This window comes from Carassius carassius, chromosome 6 (genome assembly GCF_963082965.1).
Source record: "Carassius carassius chromosome 6, fCarCar2.1, whole genome shotgun sequence".
Lineage (NCBI taxonomy): Eukaryota > Metazoa > Chordata > Actinopteri > Cypriniformes > Cyprinidae > Carassius > Carassius carassius.
Genome location: NC_081760.1, coordinates 18547895 through 18568964, shown reverse-complemented (window position 1 = coordinate 18568964; position 21070 = coordinate 18547895). Strand labels below are relative to the sequence as shown.

The 21070-nt window shown below is 43.1% G+C and overlaps 1 protein-coding gene across 1 annotated transcript; it reads right to left on the bottom strand.

Annotated features, from left to right (window-relative positions):
• Positions 1–1226: 1226 nt before the first annotated feature.
• Positions 1227–18721, bottom strand: LOC132142462 (immunoglobulin-like domain-containing receptor 1). The gene is made up of 8 exons (XM_059552349.1): positions 18439–18721; positions 17816–17986; positions 17280–17429; positions 6867–6986; positions 6417–6563; positions 6205–6333; positions 5161–5867; positions 1227–1873 (listed from the first exon to the last, which is right to left on the bottom strand). The coding sequence occupies exons 1-8, from the start codon at positions 18485–18487 to the stop codon at positions 1835–1837; spliced, it is 1512 nt and encodes a 503-aa protein (XP_059408332.1). The 5' UTR covers positions 18488–18721; the 3' UTR covers positions 1227–1834.
• Positions 18722–21070: the final 2349 nt, after the last annotated feature.

Below are 21070 nucleotides of genomic sequence, written 5' to 3'. Positions count from 1 at the left end.
ACAATTCTGCCCAAAAACACAGCCATGAATAAAGAATGGTACCAAAACACCCTCCAACAGCAACTTCTTCCAACAATCCAACAACAGTTTGGTGAAGAACAATGCATTTTCCAGCACGATGGAACAACGTGCCATAAGGCAAAAGTGATAACTAAGTGGCTCGGGGACCAGAATGTTGAAATTTTGTGTCCATGGCCTGGAAACTCCCCAGATCTTAATCCCATTGAGAACTTGTGGTCAATCCTCAAGAGGCGGGTGGACAAACAAAAACCCACTAATTCTGACAAACTCCAAGAAGTGATTATGAAAGAATGGGTTGCTATCAGTCAGGATTTGTCCCAGAAGTTGATTGAGAGCATGCCCAGTCGAATTGCAGAGGTCCTGAAAAAGAAGGGCCAACACTGCAAATACTGACTCTTTGAATAAATGTCATGTAATTGTCGATAAAAACCTTTGAAACGTATGAAACATATATAAGTGCTTGTAATCACAGAAACAACTGAAACAAAGATCTAAAAGCAGTTTAGCAACAAACTTTTTGAAAACTGATATTTACTTTTCATGTTCATACTTTTCAGTTGGCCAAAATTTCTAAAAATCCTTTCTTTGTATTGGTCTTAATTTATATTCTAATTTTCTGAGATACTGAATTTGGGATTTTCCTTGGTTGTCAGTTATAATCATCAAAATTAAAAGAAATTAAGACATTTGAAATATATCAGTCTGTGTGAAATTAATGAATATAATATACAAGTTCCACTTTTTGAATGGAATTGGTGACAAACTTTTTGATGATATTCTAATTATATGACCAGCACCTGTATACAAAAATGTTGATTGGCCGAAAATTAATCAGAAAAGTGAGATTGATTATCTCTTGGCTAACTGCGAGTTGGTCAAACTAGTTTTTAAGACGCAGTCTTAACATAGTGGTTACTGGCCCCTGCTGAATCAGAGCAGAGCAAACATTCTTTGGCAGTAAGAGACCGCATGAAATGAGAAGCTCTGGTCCTTCTGATGAGGCTCTCATATTTGATTTGAACTACAGCAACATTCATTTTAATCAAATTCAGCATTGTGTCAATCACAGTCCTTAACCTTGAGCTCAAAGAAATCGTTAATTTTTCACAAGGCTAAAAACATGAATGTATTGTTCTGAGGACAGATCCTATCAGCTGATACTGGCTTGAGAAGATCGCACTGTTGAACTTGCACTTGCAAAAGTGTGAGATTGTTGTACAGACCTCAGGATTTATTTTTGCAGATAGAAAAGGAAGGATTGCACCAAATTGCTTGCAGGAGACATGCATATGATACATAAACATATTGACAGATTCTCCATCATATTTGCAAATTAAAAAACATGCCTCCCAAAAAAAAACTTTACAGAGGCTGTTCACGTGCTTTAGTGCAGCAACAGTGATTAACATATACACATAGTTGAAGTTAATATAAAAACGCAAGGCTGAATTTTAATGCAAACAAGAGTGTCATACCAATTTCTTGTATTATAGCCATATGCTGTAAATGCTGTGGCTATATTACGAAAAAAAAAGCTTTATAAATATATTGACACAAATTTAGTTTACACAGATAAATCCTAAAACACAAGCAACCTATTAAATTATTTTATAGTTAAAATACAGCTTCTAATGCCATTAATAGAAGATGATATTCATATTCACATTATATAAACTGCTCTGCACAATAATATGATGTACAGTGTAACATCCTTCAAGCATGTTCAGTAAAACAAATGTACTTTGTTTTGTGCACATTAACACAGAAGCTTCAATGAAGTTGGTCTAAAGGCACTGTGGATCAGATGCAGATGTCAGATGACTATACTGGTCCCACTTCGAGAATTTTTATCCTGCAGGACAGAAGAAGTGTAGTTATACATCAACATTAACACACCCACAAGATCAACAACACCCACTGAACAGAAGACAGGTGTGTGTGTGTGTGTGTCTGCACCAGTGTTGGGCAAGTTACTCTGAAAATGTAATCAAATTACTGATTACGCCTTTTAAAAGTAAGCACGTTACTGTTCTGATTACTTTATTTCAAAAGTAAATAGTTATATTACTAATTACGTTACTTTTTTCTCCATGAAATTTATGAAATCCCAGCATACGCTCCCAATAAATATTTATTAAAGCATCAACATTCACAGAACAGTTATTTTTAACTAAAGCAAGTGACTGCTGCGTGAATGGTTTAACATGGCAGAATGCCAGTAAAGAGCGCTGCATTTATAATCTCTAAATGACATCTCAGTTTATCACAATGTCATAAATCTCTGTTAGAACACACTAAATATATGCATAATAAATCTTTCATAATGTCTACAATTTGTGTTATGATGAGAGGATTTGTGAGCGTGCGAATTTAAGCACTGCATTGCTCAAGGCAGCAAACACATGTTATAGTCTAAATAGAAACTGCATTCACTTGCAACTGTTAATTGTTTATATTAGGTTATATTGCTTTTATGGAATAGATGAATAATTTATTTGTTTTAGATATTTTATGTTTATATATTTCTATTTTGTGAAAGTCCCATGAATACTTTTATCCTCCTGCATCCCGCACACACACAAGTCTCTGCACTCGCCCATCAAGTCTTCTCCAGCACTCGCGCTGCACTCTGTTGATTTGTGACATTCATGAGCACCAGACCAAACTCAGGGCAGCAGAAAGAAAATGGTGCAAATCAAAAGATCCGCCAGACCTGAGGGTGTATCGGTCTTTGCTTTCATCTTTCTCTGCTGAAGTCCATACTGCAAAATCTTCATACTTCCACAACAAGATCAACAGCATAATCTCATTAAAACATTAAATTCTCTCCTCTATCCCCCTCCAAAAGAGTTGTTTTCACCAGATATCGTTTCTTTCACAGTACAACGAACTGGATGCTAACCAGTCAGGTTTCAGGAGCCGCCATTCAATGGAGACTGCACTAGTCTCAACCATGGAAGCCCTACAAATTGCAAAAGCTGATTCCAAATCATCAGTTCTTATTCTGCTGGATCTATCTGCTGCTTTTGACACGCTCAATTATCAGATCCTTCTGTCTGCCCTCTCATCACTGGGCATCACATGGGTTCCACTTTGCTGGTTTGAATCCTATCTTATTGATAGGTCGTTCAGGGTGGCTTGGGGAAGGGAGGTATCTAAAGCACATCACCTTGTCACTGGGGTTCCTCAGGGATCAGTTCTTGGACCCCTCCTTTTCTACATATACACGACATCACTGAGTCCCATCATACAGGCACATGGATTCTCCTACTATTGCTATGCTGATGATACACAGCTCTATCTTTCATTTCAACCAGGTGATTCAACGGTAGCTGCACGGATCTCAGGCTGCCTGGCAGACATCTCGGCATGGGTTAAAGAATATTGCTGACAGCTCAACCTGGCAAAGACTGAGCTTCCGGTTTTCCCTGCCACTCCAATTCTTATGATTCGTATAATTTCTCCATCCAGCTAGGCTCTTCTACAATTTCCCCATCAACTTGGGGAAGAAATCTTGGTGTAACCTGTGATGATCAGCTGACTTTCAAAGACCACATTGCAAAGACTGCCCAATCTCGCAGGTTTGCATTGCACAACATCAGAAAGATCAGGTCCTTTCTAACGGAGCATGTTGCACAACTTCTTGTCCAGGTCCTTGTCATTTCTAGGCTCGACTACTGGAATGCTCTTCTGGCTGGACTTCCATCAAACACAATCAAACCTCTACAAATGATTCAGGATGCAGTAGCATGTCTGATCTTCAACAAACCCAAAAGAACCCATGTTACACCTCACTTTATCTCCTTGCACTGGCTACCGGTTGCGGTACATATCAAATTCAAGACATTGATGCCTCTCATATAGACAGCCACAGGCTAAGCCCCTGCATACTTCCACTCACTATTACGAATCTACTTCCCCTCCAGAAGTCAGAGATCTGCTAATGAGCGACGCCTTGTGGTACCATCACAGAGAGACTCAAAATCACTTTCCAGAACATTCTTGCTCATCATTCCTGGCTGGTGGAATTATATTCCCACCCCTATCCAGAATGCTGAATCATTGACCATTTTCAAGGGACAGCTGAAAACTCATCTCTTTCGAAACTACATGGCTTCATTGTAAAAACAAAAACAAAAAAACTCATTTATTCCTTCTTTTGCTAGCTTGTACTTATTTGAACAATGTCGAAAACTTTGTATGACAAGCACTTCCTGTGTCTGTTTGCCTCTTTAAGAAGAATCGCTTTATGTATCCCCCAATTGTAAGTCGCTTTGGATAAAAGCTTCTGCAAAATGACTAAATGTAAATGTTGTGTCGGGTCTTGCAGGAGCTGATCTCTAATCCACTGGCACTTGACTTGAGTGTGCATGTGCTACATCCTTTTTACAATCTCTAGATTTTAAAACACTGCAATGTAACATGGCAGTAATACATAGAGACCTCAGCTTGTAACTATACATACTCTGATTACTATTTTGAAAATTATAAAACATTAAATTACCCCGTTACTAAAAAAGTAAACAAATTACAGTTACGCCTTACTAAGTAATTTGTTACTGCCTAACACTGGTCTGCACACAGATGTAGACCTCAGTGATTATGAACTGTGTGGTTATATAGGTACAGAGGGGTCCAAACATCAGACGCTACCTTGTTGCATTATTTTTTTTATCAGAATACAGAAAACAGTTAAACTTAGAATGTTGAATTCATAAATATCAAAATTTGTATTGTATATTTGTAATTGCACTAGAACTACATGAACTAACCCTGATGATCTTGTTCTCCATCAGGATCTGAGATGATCCAAAGATTTTGACTGGAAGAAGAACATCTGACCTTATCCTGTGACTTAAATGATCAATTACTTTCTGACAAATTAATTTGATCTCATTACAGCTCTGTATTCTCATAATTTATCATTGTTCCTTCCAGTTTCAAACAAGAAAGTTTCCAACTTTTCACATTATTGAAGTGGTTTCAGATCTCATAACACCAGAACGTCCAACATTTTAGTTTAAAATGGTGTGATCAGATGAGATTACCAACGTTAAAAAGGCAAAATTTTGTTAGTGTTAGCACAATCAGACAGACAGCTTTCAATGCTTAAATAAAAAACTAAACTGCAACTCTTACAGAGAAACGTTCAGGCCGCTTCATCGGCTTCTTTCCGGGCTCATACTCAGTGTAACTGGATGGATGATTGGACCAGCTGCCTCCCCGACCTCCTCGAGCACCTCCACGTCTGCTGTCCTCATCATTAGCTGAGCCCCATGAACCGCGGCGGGGCAAAGGAGAATAATGGTCTCGTCTGGATGGGCCCCGGCGATCATCGGCCAGCAGATCATCCCTGGAACGCGAGCGAGGACGGTGTTCTCCAGACTGGCTCCGGGTGTCCAGGACATCTTCCTGACTGTAGCTGCGTGGAATTGCCTGACGATAGATGTGGCGGTCATTGCGGTGGGAGGCACCGTAAGTGGATGAGCCACTGGAGTAGGCTTGTGGGCGTCCTCCTCGTGAGCCGGGCAGTACCCTTCGTGTGTTGGGACCATCGTCCAGGCCGGAGAGCATGCTAGGAGGGCCAGCAGAGTAAGGCACATGATGCGGCATGTGTTGGGGAGGAGGAGGCATGTGCTGCAGTGGGATGGCAGGCTGTGGCTGTAACAGTGGGCCGGTGACGTCCATGCCACGCATCTGACTCTCCAGATAGTCCAGCATTTGGTTGGTCCCATGAGCACTGCCATTACCATAAATGCTGGAAGGAGGCATGTTACTGTGCATGGATACCATCTGTGGAGGAGGCAGCGGGACAGGTGTCATCGCACCTTTGCCTGATGCTGAGCCTGATGTGGGAAAACAGAGAGCTTATAACTGGCATCTGTCCTCAAATGGCTTTTTAATATACATTTAATTATAAAAACACACACTTAAGTTACAATTTTTGTTAAAAACATTAAACCTATAACGCTACTGAACATATCTGACAGATGATTTTTCTCCTCCAAGGCCTCCAAATTATCAAAACTTTGATGAAATTAAATAGTGCTTTATAAATAAAATGTTCCATTTAAAAAATATATTCCAGATTATTATGTTAGGGTTTACAGGGTTAAATTCTAGATACATCAACCATTCAATTTCTCATTTATTACTCTTGTGAAATACATCACATTTTCTGACCTGCGTACAGCATGGGATTCATCTTGTAAGAGGAGCTGTGGTTGCTCATCGGCGCGTAGATTGGCTGTCCATTCATCCACGGCGTCATGGCCTTCTGCGCCTCCTTCATCAGCCTGTGCTGCATCACCGCTAAACAGACATAATAGAGCATTATGGCAAGTGCCTTTATCTATGTGTTCAATGAAAGAAGCTGATAGTTTTTGTGTTTGAACCTTTCTCGGGGCAGCAGCAGGTTTGAGGGCAGCAGGGGCAGCGCACATAACAGCAGCACTTCTGCGGGCAGCACTGACAGCAACAGATACAGAAGAGGATGATGAGTGCCAGCACACCGAGGATGATGAGGAGAACAGTCAACCAGTCTAAAAAAACAAAACACAACAAACATTCAGACAAGCACTGATGATTAGGCTGTTTATCGGTTCAAGATGATATGGCTCCATTCATCTACACAAATCAATCCAGGATTTTCACTGAAGTCCTATAATCATGTGTGGTGATTTATAAGCATCTGTATCTGTATATGTAATTGAGTATGAGTTTGCTTCTATTTTGAATGCAATTAAAGTTTTAACATTTATGATTTTTTGTCGTTGTGTTAAAGGGTTTTTGTTCTCTGGAGTTAAATGAACACATTCATGTTAGTTATCAGTTAATTAACTTACGGTACACTATAAGTTTCATCTCTTGGTCTGAATCTCCAACTGTATCTCCAGGTGCTTCCACAGAGCAGAAATACATTCCGTTATCCCACCACATCACCTCGTTGATGATCAGATCAGCCTCTGATTGAACACATACAGTCAGCAGAATAAAAAAAAAAAAAACAATAACACACACACGCACAAAATACTTTTACCCCATCACAGGGAACTACATTAACCTTTCCACTGTTGGCACTTGCGCGACTAACTTTTTCAAAAAACATAATTTGGTTGCACAAATTTTTTTATAGTAAGCCGCTCTGGATAATAATGAAACTGTATTGCATACAGATGTGCTTTTTATACTTGCCATCTTTTAAACCACATGCCTTCTTGTTTTATTTCTTACAGTACACACAGTGCATTGCTCTGTCTTGGTAGCTTAACCCTGGGCCGTAGCTGGGGTTAGAGGGGCCCTGGTGCAGGTTGTACAGTGGGCCCTGTTTGAAATGGTTTAATTTGTACTTTATGTTCGTTCTTTTATTTATTTGTGCTATTTACACAATGTTTCCTTTTTTTTTTTTTTAAGTTTGTAGGTGTCCAGAAACTAATTTAAAATAGCACTGCATAGTCTTCACTGTAAAATAAAATACACAAACCAAAATGTATTCAGACACCTTCAACATTTCTCACATTATCACATTAAACTGTGTCAGAACAAACTCCTCTTGATAATGTCAGATAACTTTGATAGAAAGATATGTAATGGAATCAACCAAAACTTCAGACAACTGTCAGTATGACATTTACACAACTATCAATACTTTGTTGAACAATTACCAAGCAATGCTTAATTTTGTTCAGTCTGTGGTTTGAAAAGGTTGCATTAGCAATTAAAGAAAGAAACACTTAAGTCACACATGGTCAGGTCCCTAATTTAATATATATATATATCAATTTCACTGGTAGTCTCCAGTATGAAGGATATTTCACAGTTCGCGGTATTTTGCTATACTCACTTACATAAATGAACTAGTGTCCTGCACCCATCAGAAAAAAAAAATCAATTATATCTGATTGTGAATAAATTCTTGTTAAAACTGCAAAGTAATTAAATCAAGAGCAGTGATTTACTTACATTTTCTTGGATTAACATTATAGACACTGACAGCAGAGCTAGTAAATTAGGCACTTTAAGAGACAATGCATCCATTATAAGGATACACATCCGATTTCTTTCCCTTAAGACATAACCGCAGACCTTTTTGAACACACTTTCCAAGACGGGTATTTTGACATGTTTAGTACGTATTTGTCGGTACAAAAGCAAGAAGACTTTGAAGACGTCTCTGCGTGCGCCCTGAACACCAGAACACCGCGGTACTGAATTAAGCTCTTTCGCATACTTTTCTGTTTGTTTAAACTGCAAATAAATTTGTATTTGTTCGTTCAGGTGCAGGAAGACGCGAACGTCCTGAAGGAGAGCTCGGTTCAGTGTTGCTGTCGGTGAGACGCGGCTCTCTCGTGCACACCGAACACAGCGCGCAAGCAGCTGCTCAGTTCAGCTTTACTGCATTGCGGGGCTGAAGCCAACTTGATGTGTTGAATGCTCAGAGCACGTTATAAAATTTATTTTTTAAAATACACATTTCTGTTTTAATAAATGCTCATAGTAAATCATAGCATATTTCCTAAAACATAAGGTAGGTACAAAAATAATCAGTGATACATTTGCGACCTCATAAAAATTAGGGTCGCAATGTCATTTCAAAAGGTCGCATATGCGACCAACTTTTTGGCTAGTTTGCAGGAGGAGTGAAACTGCCTACTGGTACCATTATTTTGTATATTAATTTTAAACAATTTTCAATTCATGATATCCTGTAATTTGAGATTCAATCATCACGACAATGCCTCTAATATTTTATATATTGCCCAGCTCTACTTTACAATAGTGTAAAAAAATCTAAATTAGCAGCAGGCACTTTTCATTCATAATTATATTGAAAACTGTGAGTGTCGGGCATCTCACACAAGGATTGTGTTAATGCTAGTTTTCTATTGCTCAAGTGTTATTCTAGCTCACTTAAGTTCATTATCACTCAGTTTTGACTAGTTCCATATCAGTCAGGTTTGATTCTGGTTCACAATTGCCTAGGTTTGATTCTAGTTTACTATAGTTCATGTTCTTTTATGGTTCAGTTTTTCACGGTTGGATAATATTATGGGTTTTGAGTAACAGATCGGATCATTTTTCAGATCAGCAATAAAAATATCAATTTAACTATGCTTTCCATTTATTAAAACTAAGCACTTTTTTGATATCACAGCAAAAACTACAAATCTAACTAAGAAAGTTCAAGCATGAATAAAGACACTTGAACAGCCAGCCACACTGATAAATTGTGGATTAAACGTGGAGTTATGTTCTGTATGCTAAATATGAAAACAAGCGTATGTGCACCTATAACTGTGCTTTGTATCTGCTGATTGCTGATCGAGATTTACATGCTTGGCCGACTGTCCCTGTATACTCTCATTAATTTAGTTCTCGAACGAGATATATCAGTTCATTCAACTCGTTCACAAACGGGAATATCGTATTTGTTCACTACATTCAACAAATCACATGCTCCGTCACATCTTAACCTTTAATCACTCTTTGGGGTCAAAATGACCCCAATGGACTTTTCCTTCATTTTTTAAAAGTGTTACCTTCATCGCAGGGGCATGAAACTCGGTGACTTTTCCTAAATAATCTATCTAAACATGCACAAAAAAAACGTACTCGGTTACTAAACGTAACCTCGGTTCTCTCTAGAAGAGCGAACGAGTACTGCGTCTTAGCTAAGACGCTACGGGAAAAGTCTCTTTTCACGAAATACTAAAGCAAAAAATTATCCTTAATTTTGTATTTTTGTAAAGCGCATTTGCAGCAGTACACAGCCATAGGCGAGACGGCTCGCTCGCTCATTGGCTTGTTCTGCGGCAACTGCACAGCCTATCGAGCGCAGGCTGATGCAACATCAGACCAATAAGGGCGCTTCGCACCCTTCTTGCCACTTCCCGCCGAAACGGGTGTGGCCCAACCTATAAAAGGAGCTCGAAAAGGCTGACTCACCTGATTTATTTAATCGCCGAAGCGAACCAGAGTGAATCGTACGCACGGCAGAGAACGCAGTACTCGTTCGCTCTTCTAGAGAGAACCGAGGTTACGTTTAGTAACCGAGTACGTTCTCTTACGAGAGCTCTCTCATACTGCGTCTTAGCTAAGACGCTACGGGAACCCGATGTACAACGCCGTGCGCGCAGGGATCACACACCAATAAACCTGAAGCAACGCCCAGGATTTACAGTGCACAGTCACCTGAGGGACTCACAGAGACCGGGACAGAAAAGGGGGAAAGACCTCCATCCCATATCTAGCAGCATCCGTAGATGCGGCAATATGACATCACACAGCCGAGGCAAGGCCTGACCAATGTGCAATGCGGGTCTTACGCAATACTGCCCATATAACAGTCGGCAGCGCATAGCGCTCATGAATTCCCCTCAGAATTCCCCTCAGGGCCCTGATTCTTCTATACCGACAGCAGCCTTGCTTGCAAGGCGGGAACCTCCAGGTTATAGAACCTGATAAATGTAGACGGCGAGGCCCAACCCGCCGCCATACATATATCCTGCAAGGAGATCCCAGTAGACCACGCCCACGACGAGGCGACGCCTCTTGTGGAGTGTGCTCTGACGCCCAACGGGCACTGAAGGCCCCTGGAAGCGTAAGCTAACGCTATGGCGTCAACTATCCATCTGGATAGAGTCTGTCTCGAAACAGCCATTCCTTTGGAACGTCCACCGAACGAGACAAATAGCTGCTCCGTCTGCCGAAAGGCAGCAGAGCGAGACACATAAGCTCTTAAAACCCTGACAGGGCAAAGAAGACTCAAGTCTCCATCCTCCCCTGACACCGGCAGGGCAGACAGGGCAATAACCTAACCCGAAACGGTGTGTTGAGGGATTTGGCACATAACCGTGCCTAGGTTTGAGTATGACCCTTGAGTCATTGGGCCCAAACTCCAAGCACGACTGGCTCACCGAGAGCGCGTGCAAATCACCCACACGCTTCACAGAAGCGAGAGCCAACAAGAATACTGTCTTGAACGACAGATGCTGAAGGCTAACCGATTGGATAGGCTCAAAAGGGGGACCCTTCAAGGCCTCCAAAACCGCCGCGAGGTCCCACATAGGGACTGACGGAGGTCTGGGAGGATTCAGCCTCCTAGCTCCTCTGAGGAACCGGATGACTAAATCGTTCCTTCCTATTGACTGACCGGGCGCCGTTTCAGAAAACGCCGCGATGGCCGCCACATAAACTTTGAGCGTGGATGGGGCTCTGCCCTTATCCAACAGCTCCTGTAGGAAGGAGAGGACCTCCGTCACCTCACAACTAAGGGGTGAATAACCTCGAGCTGTGCACCAGCTGGAGAACACCGACCACTTAGAGGCATACAGACGTCGTGTCGACGGAGCTCTAGCCTGAGTGATGGTATTTAGCACTCCCACTGCGAGATCAGCGGGTAACCGTTGAGTGCCCATACATGGAGGGACCACAACTCCGGTTGAGGGTGCCAAATCGAGCCCCCAGCTGTTCGCTGTCCAAGGTGCTAGAGCCGCAACACAGCTCTGATCGACCTTGAAATGCAGCCGGCCAGACGCCCACGCTCTGCGCGGCACCCAAGCCTTCAGCCAGAACTGCAGGGGGCGCATGCGGAGCAGGCCCAGCCGCAGAACCGGAGATGCTGAGGCCATGAGACCCAGCATCTTTTGACAGTGTTTGAGCGACACAGTCGCGCCGCTGCGGAAAGAACTCGCTGCGCGCTGAATGCCCATCGTGCGCTGTGGTGACAGTCGCGCCGTCATGGAACACGAGTTCAGAACTATACCCAGAAACAGGATCGTCTGACTGGGGTTCAGCGAACTCTTCGCCCAATTGACACTGAGGCCGAGCTTCTCGAGGTGATCGAGTAAAACGGCCCTGTGGTCCACGAGCTCCGCTCGTGATTGGGCCAGAACCAGCCAGTCATCCAAATAATTCAGCACTCGTATGCCTCTGAGTCTGAGAGGAGCGAGCGCTGCATCCATGCACCTCGTAAACGTACGAGGAGCTACGGACAAGCCGAATGGCAGGACTGCAAACTGGTATGCCTGGCCCTCGAAGGCGAATCTCAAAAACCGCCTGTGGTTTGACGCTATCTGTATTTGAAAATACGCGTCCTTCAGATCTATTGACATGAACCAGTCCCCTCCGCGAATCTGCGCGAGGAGCTTCCTGGTCGTGAGCATTTTGAAACTGCGTTTCATCAATGCCTTGTTCAGCTGTCTTAGATCCAGTATGGGCCTGAGACCCCCGTCTCTCTTGGGCACCAGAAAGTATCTGCTGTACAGCCCCCCCTCACTTTGAGCTTGAGACACAGGCTCTACAGCCCCTTTGCTCAACAGTTTTGATATTTCGGCCCGAAGTATGTGTGCTACTTCTGTTTTGACCGTAGTTTCAACGCGCGCTGAGAAGCGCGGTGGGCGTCGAGAAAACTGTAGCGAGTAGCCTCTCTTTATAATGCCTAGCACCCAATCCGAAACCCCTGGAAGCGCTGACCATGCATCTGCATGAATGGCTAAGGGCTGGATGTGACACGCGCTCTGTTGACTGGGCAACGGCGGCGCTCGAGTGTGCTGCGCATCTGAGGCGGGGAGCGCGCTGATCACAGCGGGCAGATCGCTCATCCTCGACCCCGTTCCGGCGCTTAACCGACTGGAGGGAGGCTGAGCGGGTCCCGTGGGACTCAATATATCTACGAGTAACCGTGGGCTGCATGTGTGCACTTTTACCACTTCCAACTCGCCGTCTGCCTGTGCAGAATGTACGTGCACGGGCCTCGTTTTTACAGAAGCCCCGCGCCGTAAGTGACATAGTGTATGTGGGCACTGGGAAGTGGGCACATTTACTATGCGGCGCGCTCGACCGATCTGTGTCGATCTTATGTGCGCCAGCCCTGTGTGCAGGGCTGTGCTTACATGCGGGGATGGGCACTGGGTAGTGGGCATCGTCACTGCATTTAAAGCACCATCGGCCGTGGCCAGACGAGCGTGCACGGGTTTCGTTTTTACAGAAACCACATGACGCGTGTGACATAGTAATTGTGGGCACTGAGGGGTGGGCACGTTTACTATGTAGTGTGCGCGACCGACTTGAGTCGACATTATGAGCGCAGGCCCTGTGTGTAGGGCTGTGCTTACATGTGGAGATGGGCACTGAAGAGTGGGCATCGTCACAACATTTATAGCACCATCGGCCGTGGCCGGAACACCAAAAAAAACACTGTTTTTGTGAAACATCTGGGTAGCCGTGATAACGGCTTTTGTGTGCAGGCAAGCGGGGCAAGCGGGCACTCGTGCAGGCTTGCGCATTGCAGAAGACACTGAGGCAGTCGCAACTCTTGGAACTGCAACAGCGGCGCGCTTGGGTGAGAGCTCGGCCGCAGCGGAACTCGAACACCGGCGCTTTCCCAGCAGTGCTAGGATGCTTTCGGGGCTTCTGGCTTCACCGCAAACCTCTGCCGCGGCTCCCGCGGCGCGGGGCGACGGCTCGAAGAGCGAGAACGGGGTCCCGAGCTGCGTTGCTGACGCTGTCGTGATGGCGCAGCAGGAGGCGGTGGGCGTGACTGAGAGCTCTGTGGGGCCGGTCTAGAGCGGCTAGCTGCAGAACTGGAGCGCTTCGGCAAGAAGTGCTTGAACGCCTGTGAAGCTTACTGGTCCTCGGAGAATCTCTCCACAAACTCGTTGACGGAAGATCCAAAGAGGCCGGCAGGAGTTAGCGGAGCGTCAAGAAACGCAGCGCGCTCAGAGTCCTTGATGTCAGAAAGCGTCAGCCACAAATGCCTCTCAGCCACCGTAGCGGAAGCCATAACCCGTCCCATGGCCTGTGCAGCGGACTTAGTAGCGCGGAGGGAGAGATCCGAAGCACTCCTCAGATCCGCGAGACAGATCGCTTCAGGTCCCATCTCATCCAGCTTGCGGAGAAGATCGCCCTGGAAAATCTGTAGCGTCACCATGGTGTGTAACGCAGACGCAGCCTGCCCAGCAGCAGAGAATATCCGTGCGAGCAGCGATGACGTCATGCGGCAGGCTTTGGATGGCAACGCCGCCTTAGTCCGCCGTCCAGCAGAGGGCGGGCAAAGGTGCGCTGCTATAGCCTGTTCCACCGGCGGAAGTGACAGGTAGCCTCTGTTCTTAGCACCGTCCAGTGTGGAGAATGCTGACGAAACAGATGAGCGGATTCTCGCCGAGAATGGAGCGTCCCAAGCCTTCGCCACTTCTTCGTGAAGCTCAGGAAGAAAAGGGGCGTGTTTTGAGCTTGAGGAAGAGCGCTCATCCGGAAGATAGCTACCATCCAGCCGGGAACGTGAAGGGGGCGCTGGTGCAGACCACTCGAGTACACGCATCAGCTCCTTATCGATATCCCCCCGTCTGCTGGGCCTCTGAGCAGCGGGCGCGAGATCCACGGAGCTCGCCCAACCCTCACTGCCCGAAGCAAGCAGAGAGCACGTGTCTTCTTCCTCCGACGCGGGCCTGAGATCCACTTCCTCCTGAGATCCACTTCCTGCCGACGCGTCGGCAAGCAGCGGACACTGAGCATCGGGAAGCGATGCAGGGGACGGCAGTGGAAGGCGGCGGTGCCAGCGGCTTCAGGATGGCTCGTCCTGCTGATATGCTCTTCCAGACGGCGCTTGCTTCCTCGTGATCCAGCGATCCGTGAGCTTCGCTGAAGAGATGAAAAATCAGGTGAGTCAGCCTTTTCGAGCTCCTTTTATAGGTTGGGCCACACCCGTTTCGGCGGGAAGTGGCAAGAAGGGCGCGAAGCGCCCTTATTGGTCTGATGTTGCATCAGCCTGCGCTCGATAGGCTGTGCAGTTGCCGCAGAACAAGCCAATGAGCGAGCGAGCCGTCTCGCCTATGGCTGTGTACTGCTGCAAATGCGCTTTACAAAAATACAAAATTAAGGATAATTTTTTGCTTCAGTATTTCGTGAAAAGAGACTTTTCCCGTAGCGTCTTAGCTAAGACGCAGTACGAGAGAGCTCTCGTAAGAGAACTGGGCTTGATTTGGTTGTTCTAAAGGTGTGTAAAAAAAAATTTACCCTTTAAGGTCTTTGGGGTCAAAATGATCCCACTTTGAAAATGAATGGGAAAATGCAAAAAATGACTTTTTAAAATTTTGTTTGTCAACAAAATAAAACTAAATCCATTATAAATCTGAAAATTTCTACAAATAAACCAAGATCTGGTCCTAGAGCATAAATAAAAAGTAGAACTTTGTATCTCATACACACACACACACACACACACACAAACACACACATGTATGTGACTGCAACAGAGAGCATTTTTACAGAAATTGGCAAATAAAATTAACTAAACTGGCATAAATCTAAACATTTTTACATTTAATTCAAGGTCTGGTCCTAGAGCATAAACCCAAAGTGGAACAAACTTTCTATCTCATACACACACACACACACACACACACACACACACACAAACACACACGTATGCCACTGCAACAGAGAGCATTTTTATAGAAATTGGCAAATAAAATCAACTAAACTGGCACAAATCTGAAAAATGTCACATATGCAACATGGAACAAGCTTGTCCCTGAAATAAATAGTGTGTGATTACAATCATGTCATAGTGGTGACTTGTAATGTTTTTTTCAAATGTATGCATAATAATTTGCAAAAGCAGATAATTCAAAATATATTAGAAAACAACAACAAATTCTAACTCTGACAAAACTACAGATTTTTTATGTATTTCAAAATGTTTAAATAAATATTCACAAAATATATATCATAAAGTTGTGAGGAGAAGTTGAAGCATCAAGAAAAATGAAGTGAAAATGAATGAGTCTCTATAGCACTCTATTGGATACATGTGGCCATTGCACTTTAATTCCTTACCCATAAGAAATAAAGTTTTTTGACTAACCTTTAGATGGCAGTATTCTATCCCTAACACATAGAGCAATGTCCAGAAACTATTTAGATTTAATTAAGATCATCATTTAAGTGATTTTTTCTTTAAAAAATCATTTTTCATGAGCCAATTTACGGCCTATTTATGTAATTGTGCAGTAAATAGGTAAAAAACTTCAACATTTCCACAAAAACACAGCATAAATGTATAGTTGAGAAGTAAATAAAAAAAAATGATATATAGTTTTCCATATATAAAAAGTTTATTTCCTTATGCAATCGCTTTTTAAAAGTTTGGGGTCAAAATGACCCCAAAGACCTTAAGTGTTGTCCTTTTTTAGGAGTGATTAAGTTACTCTTTGACAGGATGAAACTGCTGTGGAGGGAGGAACTTCAGGGAATGAGAAAAATGAGTCAGTGGATTACATGAACGAAAACGATTCGTTCACCTAAAATGTTCATTCACGAACGAACCATCACTAGTACAATTCCTTATAGCCTATATTAAATATTTGGAATATTTTCATATTTTATTGGGTTCTTTGATAAGGTTACAATACGAATGTCTAAGTAGCAACGTAACTTCCGTGATGTCCCCAATGCGCGGGGCGGGTCAAAATTTTTTACTTTATTTGCGGGGCGGGCCAAATAATTTCAGAAAAGCGGTACCCGCGGGTTGGAAAAAAAGCTGACCCGCGCATCACTAGTGCACTGTATAAATGTAATCTAGATTAATCTTTGTCAAAGCTGTGATTTTTTGTTTGATTAGCATTACAGCAGCAGGTATTTATAGGCTGCTGTCCAATCTAATGATACACATCCGATTTCCTTCTCAGAAGTTTCCATTATTAAGACTTAAGACATAACCGACTGCGTTTATCAGATTGATTGTCAAGATGGGTATTTTGTCAATTTTAAATGTCTATTCAAATGGAAGGAGATGCGAAAGAAGGGCACCTCAGCCAATGAGGGCAGAGGTGCAGTGGCCACTGCCCCTGTGCTCTTAGTGGCTTAGGTGCCCTTCTTGACCCCCCCCCCCCCCCCCCCCACTAAACGTGATCAAGTGATTAAAATAAATATAATATACACATATACATTGCACACGTATATATACACACATATACACACACACCCATACATATATACAGATACATATATATGGCTGAGCAATGACTGCCCTACCCAGTGATTTCAGCCACTGTCCGTTCAACCCTTACAGGTTTGACTAGTCTGCTATCGCACTGATTTGATTCTAGTTCTTATTGCTCAGGATTGCATACATTTACATCTGTCTGTTAAGGTCAGATGCTCGACTATTAGTCCGGCAGCATTCTTCATACAAAAATTTATAATAATACAGTAATACAAAAAGGTACAGTCTAATTTTTTGCATGTCATCAACTCACTGTTCTGAATGAAGATTTTGCGATCTCTGTACTCAACACCCAGCACCGCCTCATTAGATCCCAGCTTCTGAGCCACTGTTCGGACGGTGCGTTGCGAGTCCACGCAGTCATTGGCAGGGTCTCGACCAAGCTGAAGGGAAGACTGATAAGCTACAGAACAACAACAACAACATGCCCATTAGCACTGGATGGGTTGTGTTGATGTGATGGCAATGACAACAATGCCACAACTCACAACATAAAAGATAAAACATAAACATGTGGTTGTAATACAGGAGTGAGTAGTTCAATCCAACACGTTTTTTTATTTGTACTCTAGCCACAGATCTGGATTGTGAATCTGCACACATGAATCTATTTCTGTTTTCCCCACCACTTTATGAAAAAGCTCATGACAGTGATGCATCTAATAAAAAGAAGCATCTCCAGCATCTCCATCACAGAGCATCCTATTCAGATACACCAAGGTCTGCGAAACATACAGGAAACACTTTCACACAGACATAATAAATGACAATGATATGTTGAAGTGCTACCTGTGGAGTAATAGTCCAGAACAGGATCTTTGCAGAAGGATTTGTATTTCCAAGTGACCAAAACATTCTGCTGCTGAGCTGAGGTGGAGTAATCACAGCGCAAGGTGATAGATGCAAAAAGAGTTGTACGCTTCTCTGTTTCAGAGAGGGTGACCTGGATAGACAGAATCCCTAAAAGAATGGAAGCGAAAGTGTGTGTGTGTGTGTGTGCGCGCGTGTGAGAGAGAGAGAGAGAGAGAGAGAGAGAGAGAGAGAGAGAGAGTTGATAACACATAAACTCAGGCTGCCAAACCTGTAAAACTGGAAATGAGACAAAGAGCAGGAAATATTTTACTGGTTCCAGACAAATTAAGTATCAGTGTCCAACAAGTTTGTAAAGAATATTGTAAAGAAAGAATAAAAAATTAATTATTCTTTATTGCTTTTTAAAACATCTTATTCTTTCAATATCTGTACATGTTTTCAAACGGATTTTCGTCAATAATCATTGGTCACGTGACCGAAACGGAAGCGTTCAGGTGACACTTTTACAGGTTTCCATTGATCTACCTTCAAAATGTTATTGTATTACTGGCTATTATCGCCTGTGTGTATGAGATGTTCTGTTTGAAGATCAGGCTCACCTGAGGTCAGTAGAATCAGAAGCAGCGCAAACACGATCATCCCTCTCATGGTGATCTAATGAAACTCCAGAAACCTTGAAACGAAACCAGCGCGAGTGTAACTATGATGAAAGTGACGGATGAGCAGCTCAGTCAAAACTGCCTTTTATCTAAGAAGTTTTAACTTTTAGCTGTGTCTTTCCCAGAGGCCGGTTTGTGTTTTATTTGCTCTACTCTTCCTCTCCCCTCTTCATCAAACTCCGAAGTGCGTGAGATGCTCCGCCTTCGCAGGATTTCCTAGTGTACACCTGGCGCCTCATGTATAAAACTTTGCATAGATTTCATCCTTAAAGTGTGCGTACGCACATAAGGCAGAATTTGCGTACGCACAAAAGTTTTCAGATTTATAAAACCGTACGTAAGCCAGAACCTGCGCAAGGTTCACTTTATAAAACACAATTATCTGAATATGAGTCATTCTACGAAACGGGTGCTGTTTGGGTCCGCAACATTTGATGAGATGCATAAGGCACAAACATGTCCCAAAATGTGTTTACAAAGTTTAAATGTATTCATGCAAGTGTTCTTGTTAACATGATATATGATAAAAATATATTTTTTTAAAGAATAACATACTATTTTAATCATTTTGTTTTAGTTCATAGCCAAGTTCACATGTCCGTGTTGACCAACATGACATTTTCATGTAAAATATCACCAAATAAGCTATGTATTTTTTTTTTACATTTATTATTTTCAGGATTTTGTGCGTGTCCCTTTTCACATAAGATATATTTTATTCAAAATGAAACTTATTTTTTGTAAATATTTTGTTATTTGTGTGCGTCCCTCAGTTTGACTTACCACCCCGTCACACTAACTTGTTGTATCTATAAATAATGTACTGTTGCTTTAAATGACACCAGAGAGCGGAAGTGCAGCATTGTAGTCTTCTTTGCCGCCAAGAACAAAAGCAGGCAAGTACTGACATTCCTCTGCATTCTATATTTGTTGATTTTTCATATTAGGCAGGTTCCGTCAAGCTTAAACCAACCACCCTGTCATGCAAAATAGAAAGGGAAAACTGATTTTTATTTTTTATTTTACATTATTAATGCAAAAATATATATATTTTAGATAGAATGCATGTATGCTAGGTGAGGAACTTGACCACATGGGAGATCTGCGGCCATTTTGGGCTGAAATTTTCCACCCGTCACATGTTTTATTGTGATGGGGTGGTAGGGGATGTGACGGGGTGGTTCTGCTTCCCATTTGAATGTGTGGAAATCAAGGATTATAATATAGGCTAATCATTTTTTTTCTGTTAACTTAACCCTGTTCTGTTCATTCTCTCACTCACTATATCACTCAAACACTTATTACTCACTATCATCATCTCTTTAACTCACTCAGTCACTGTCACTCAATCACTATCTCTTTCAATCTCTTACTCACTCACTCACTCACTCACTCACTCAATCACTGTTACTCACTCACTATCTCTCTCACTCACTCAACCACTGTCACTCAATCACTATCTCTAGCACTCACTCTCTCACTCACTCACTCTCTCACTCACTCACTCACTGTTACTCACTCACTATCTCTCTCTCTCACTCACTCACTGTTACTCACTCACTATCTCTCTCTCTCTCTCTCTCTCTCTCTCTCTCTCTCACTCACTCACTCACTCACTCACTGTCACTCAATCACTATCTCTAGCACTCACTTAATCAGTCACTCACTCACTCACTCTCTCACTCACTCACTCACTGTTACTCACTCACTATCTCTCTCTCTCTCTCTCTCTCTCTCACTCACTCACTCACTCACTGTTACTCACTCACTATCTCTCTCTCTCACTCACTCACTGTTACTCACTCACTATCTCTCTCTCACTCACTCACTCACTCACTGTTACTCACTCACTATCTCTCTCTCTCACTCACTCACTCACTCACCATCTCTCAGTCAGTCACTCACTCACTCACTCACTCACTCACTCACTCACTCACTCACTCACTGTTACTCACTCACTATCTCGCTCTCTCTCTCTCACTCACTCACTCACTCACTCACTGTTACTCACTCACTATCTCTCTCTCTCACTCACTCACTGTTACTCACTCACTATCTCTCTCTCACTCACTCACTCACTCACTCACTCACTCACTGTTACTCACTCACTATCTCTCTCTCTCTCTCACTCACTCACTCACTCACTCACTCACCATCTCTCAGTCAGTCACTCACTCACTCACTCACTCACTCACTAACACATACTTGGTGTTAAATGAAGAATGTTACATTTTATAACGTGCAGATAGATCTGTCTCCAACATGGCTCCATTAAGCGCTGCTGAGAGACAACGGCGATGCCGTGCACGTCGCGATGCTGATACTGAGAGGAAGCAAAAATATCTAGAAAGTGAGCGTCAGAGATGGAGACTGGATGTAGAGCAAGGAAAAAAGAAGAAGATTAGTGATCTAAGTGAGCGAGGGAAGCGTCAGCTGCGTAAAAAGTGGCGGAAGCAGAACAAGAAGAGAAAAGAGAAAGTAGAGGCTAGGATGCACAGTCTGGACACCTTTCCTTTAAATCCAGATCCTGCCCAACAGTCAAAGCAGCAGTTAAGATCATCAAGGTCAGGGT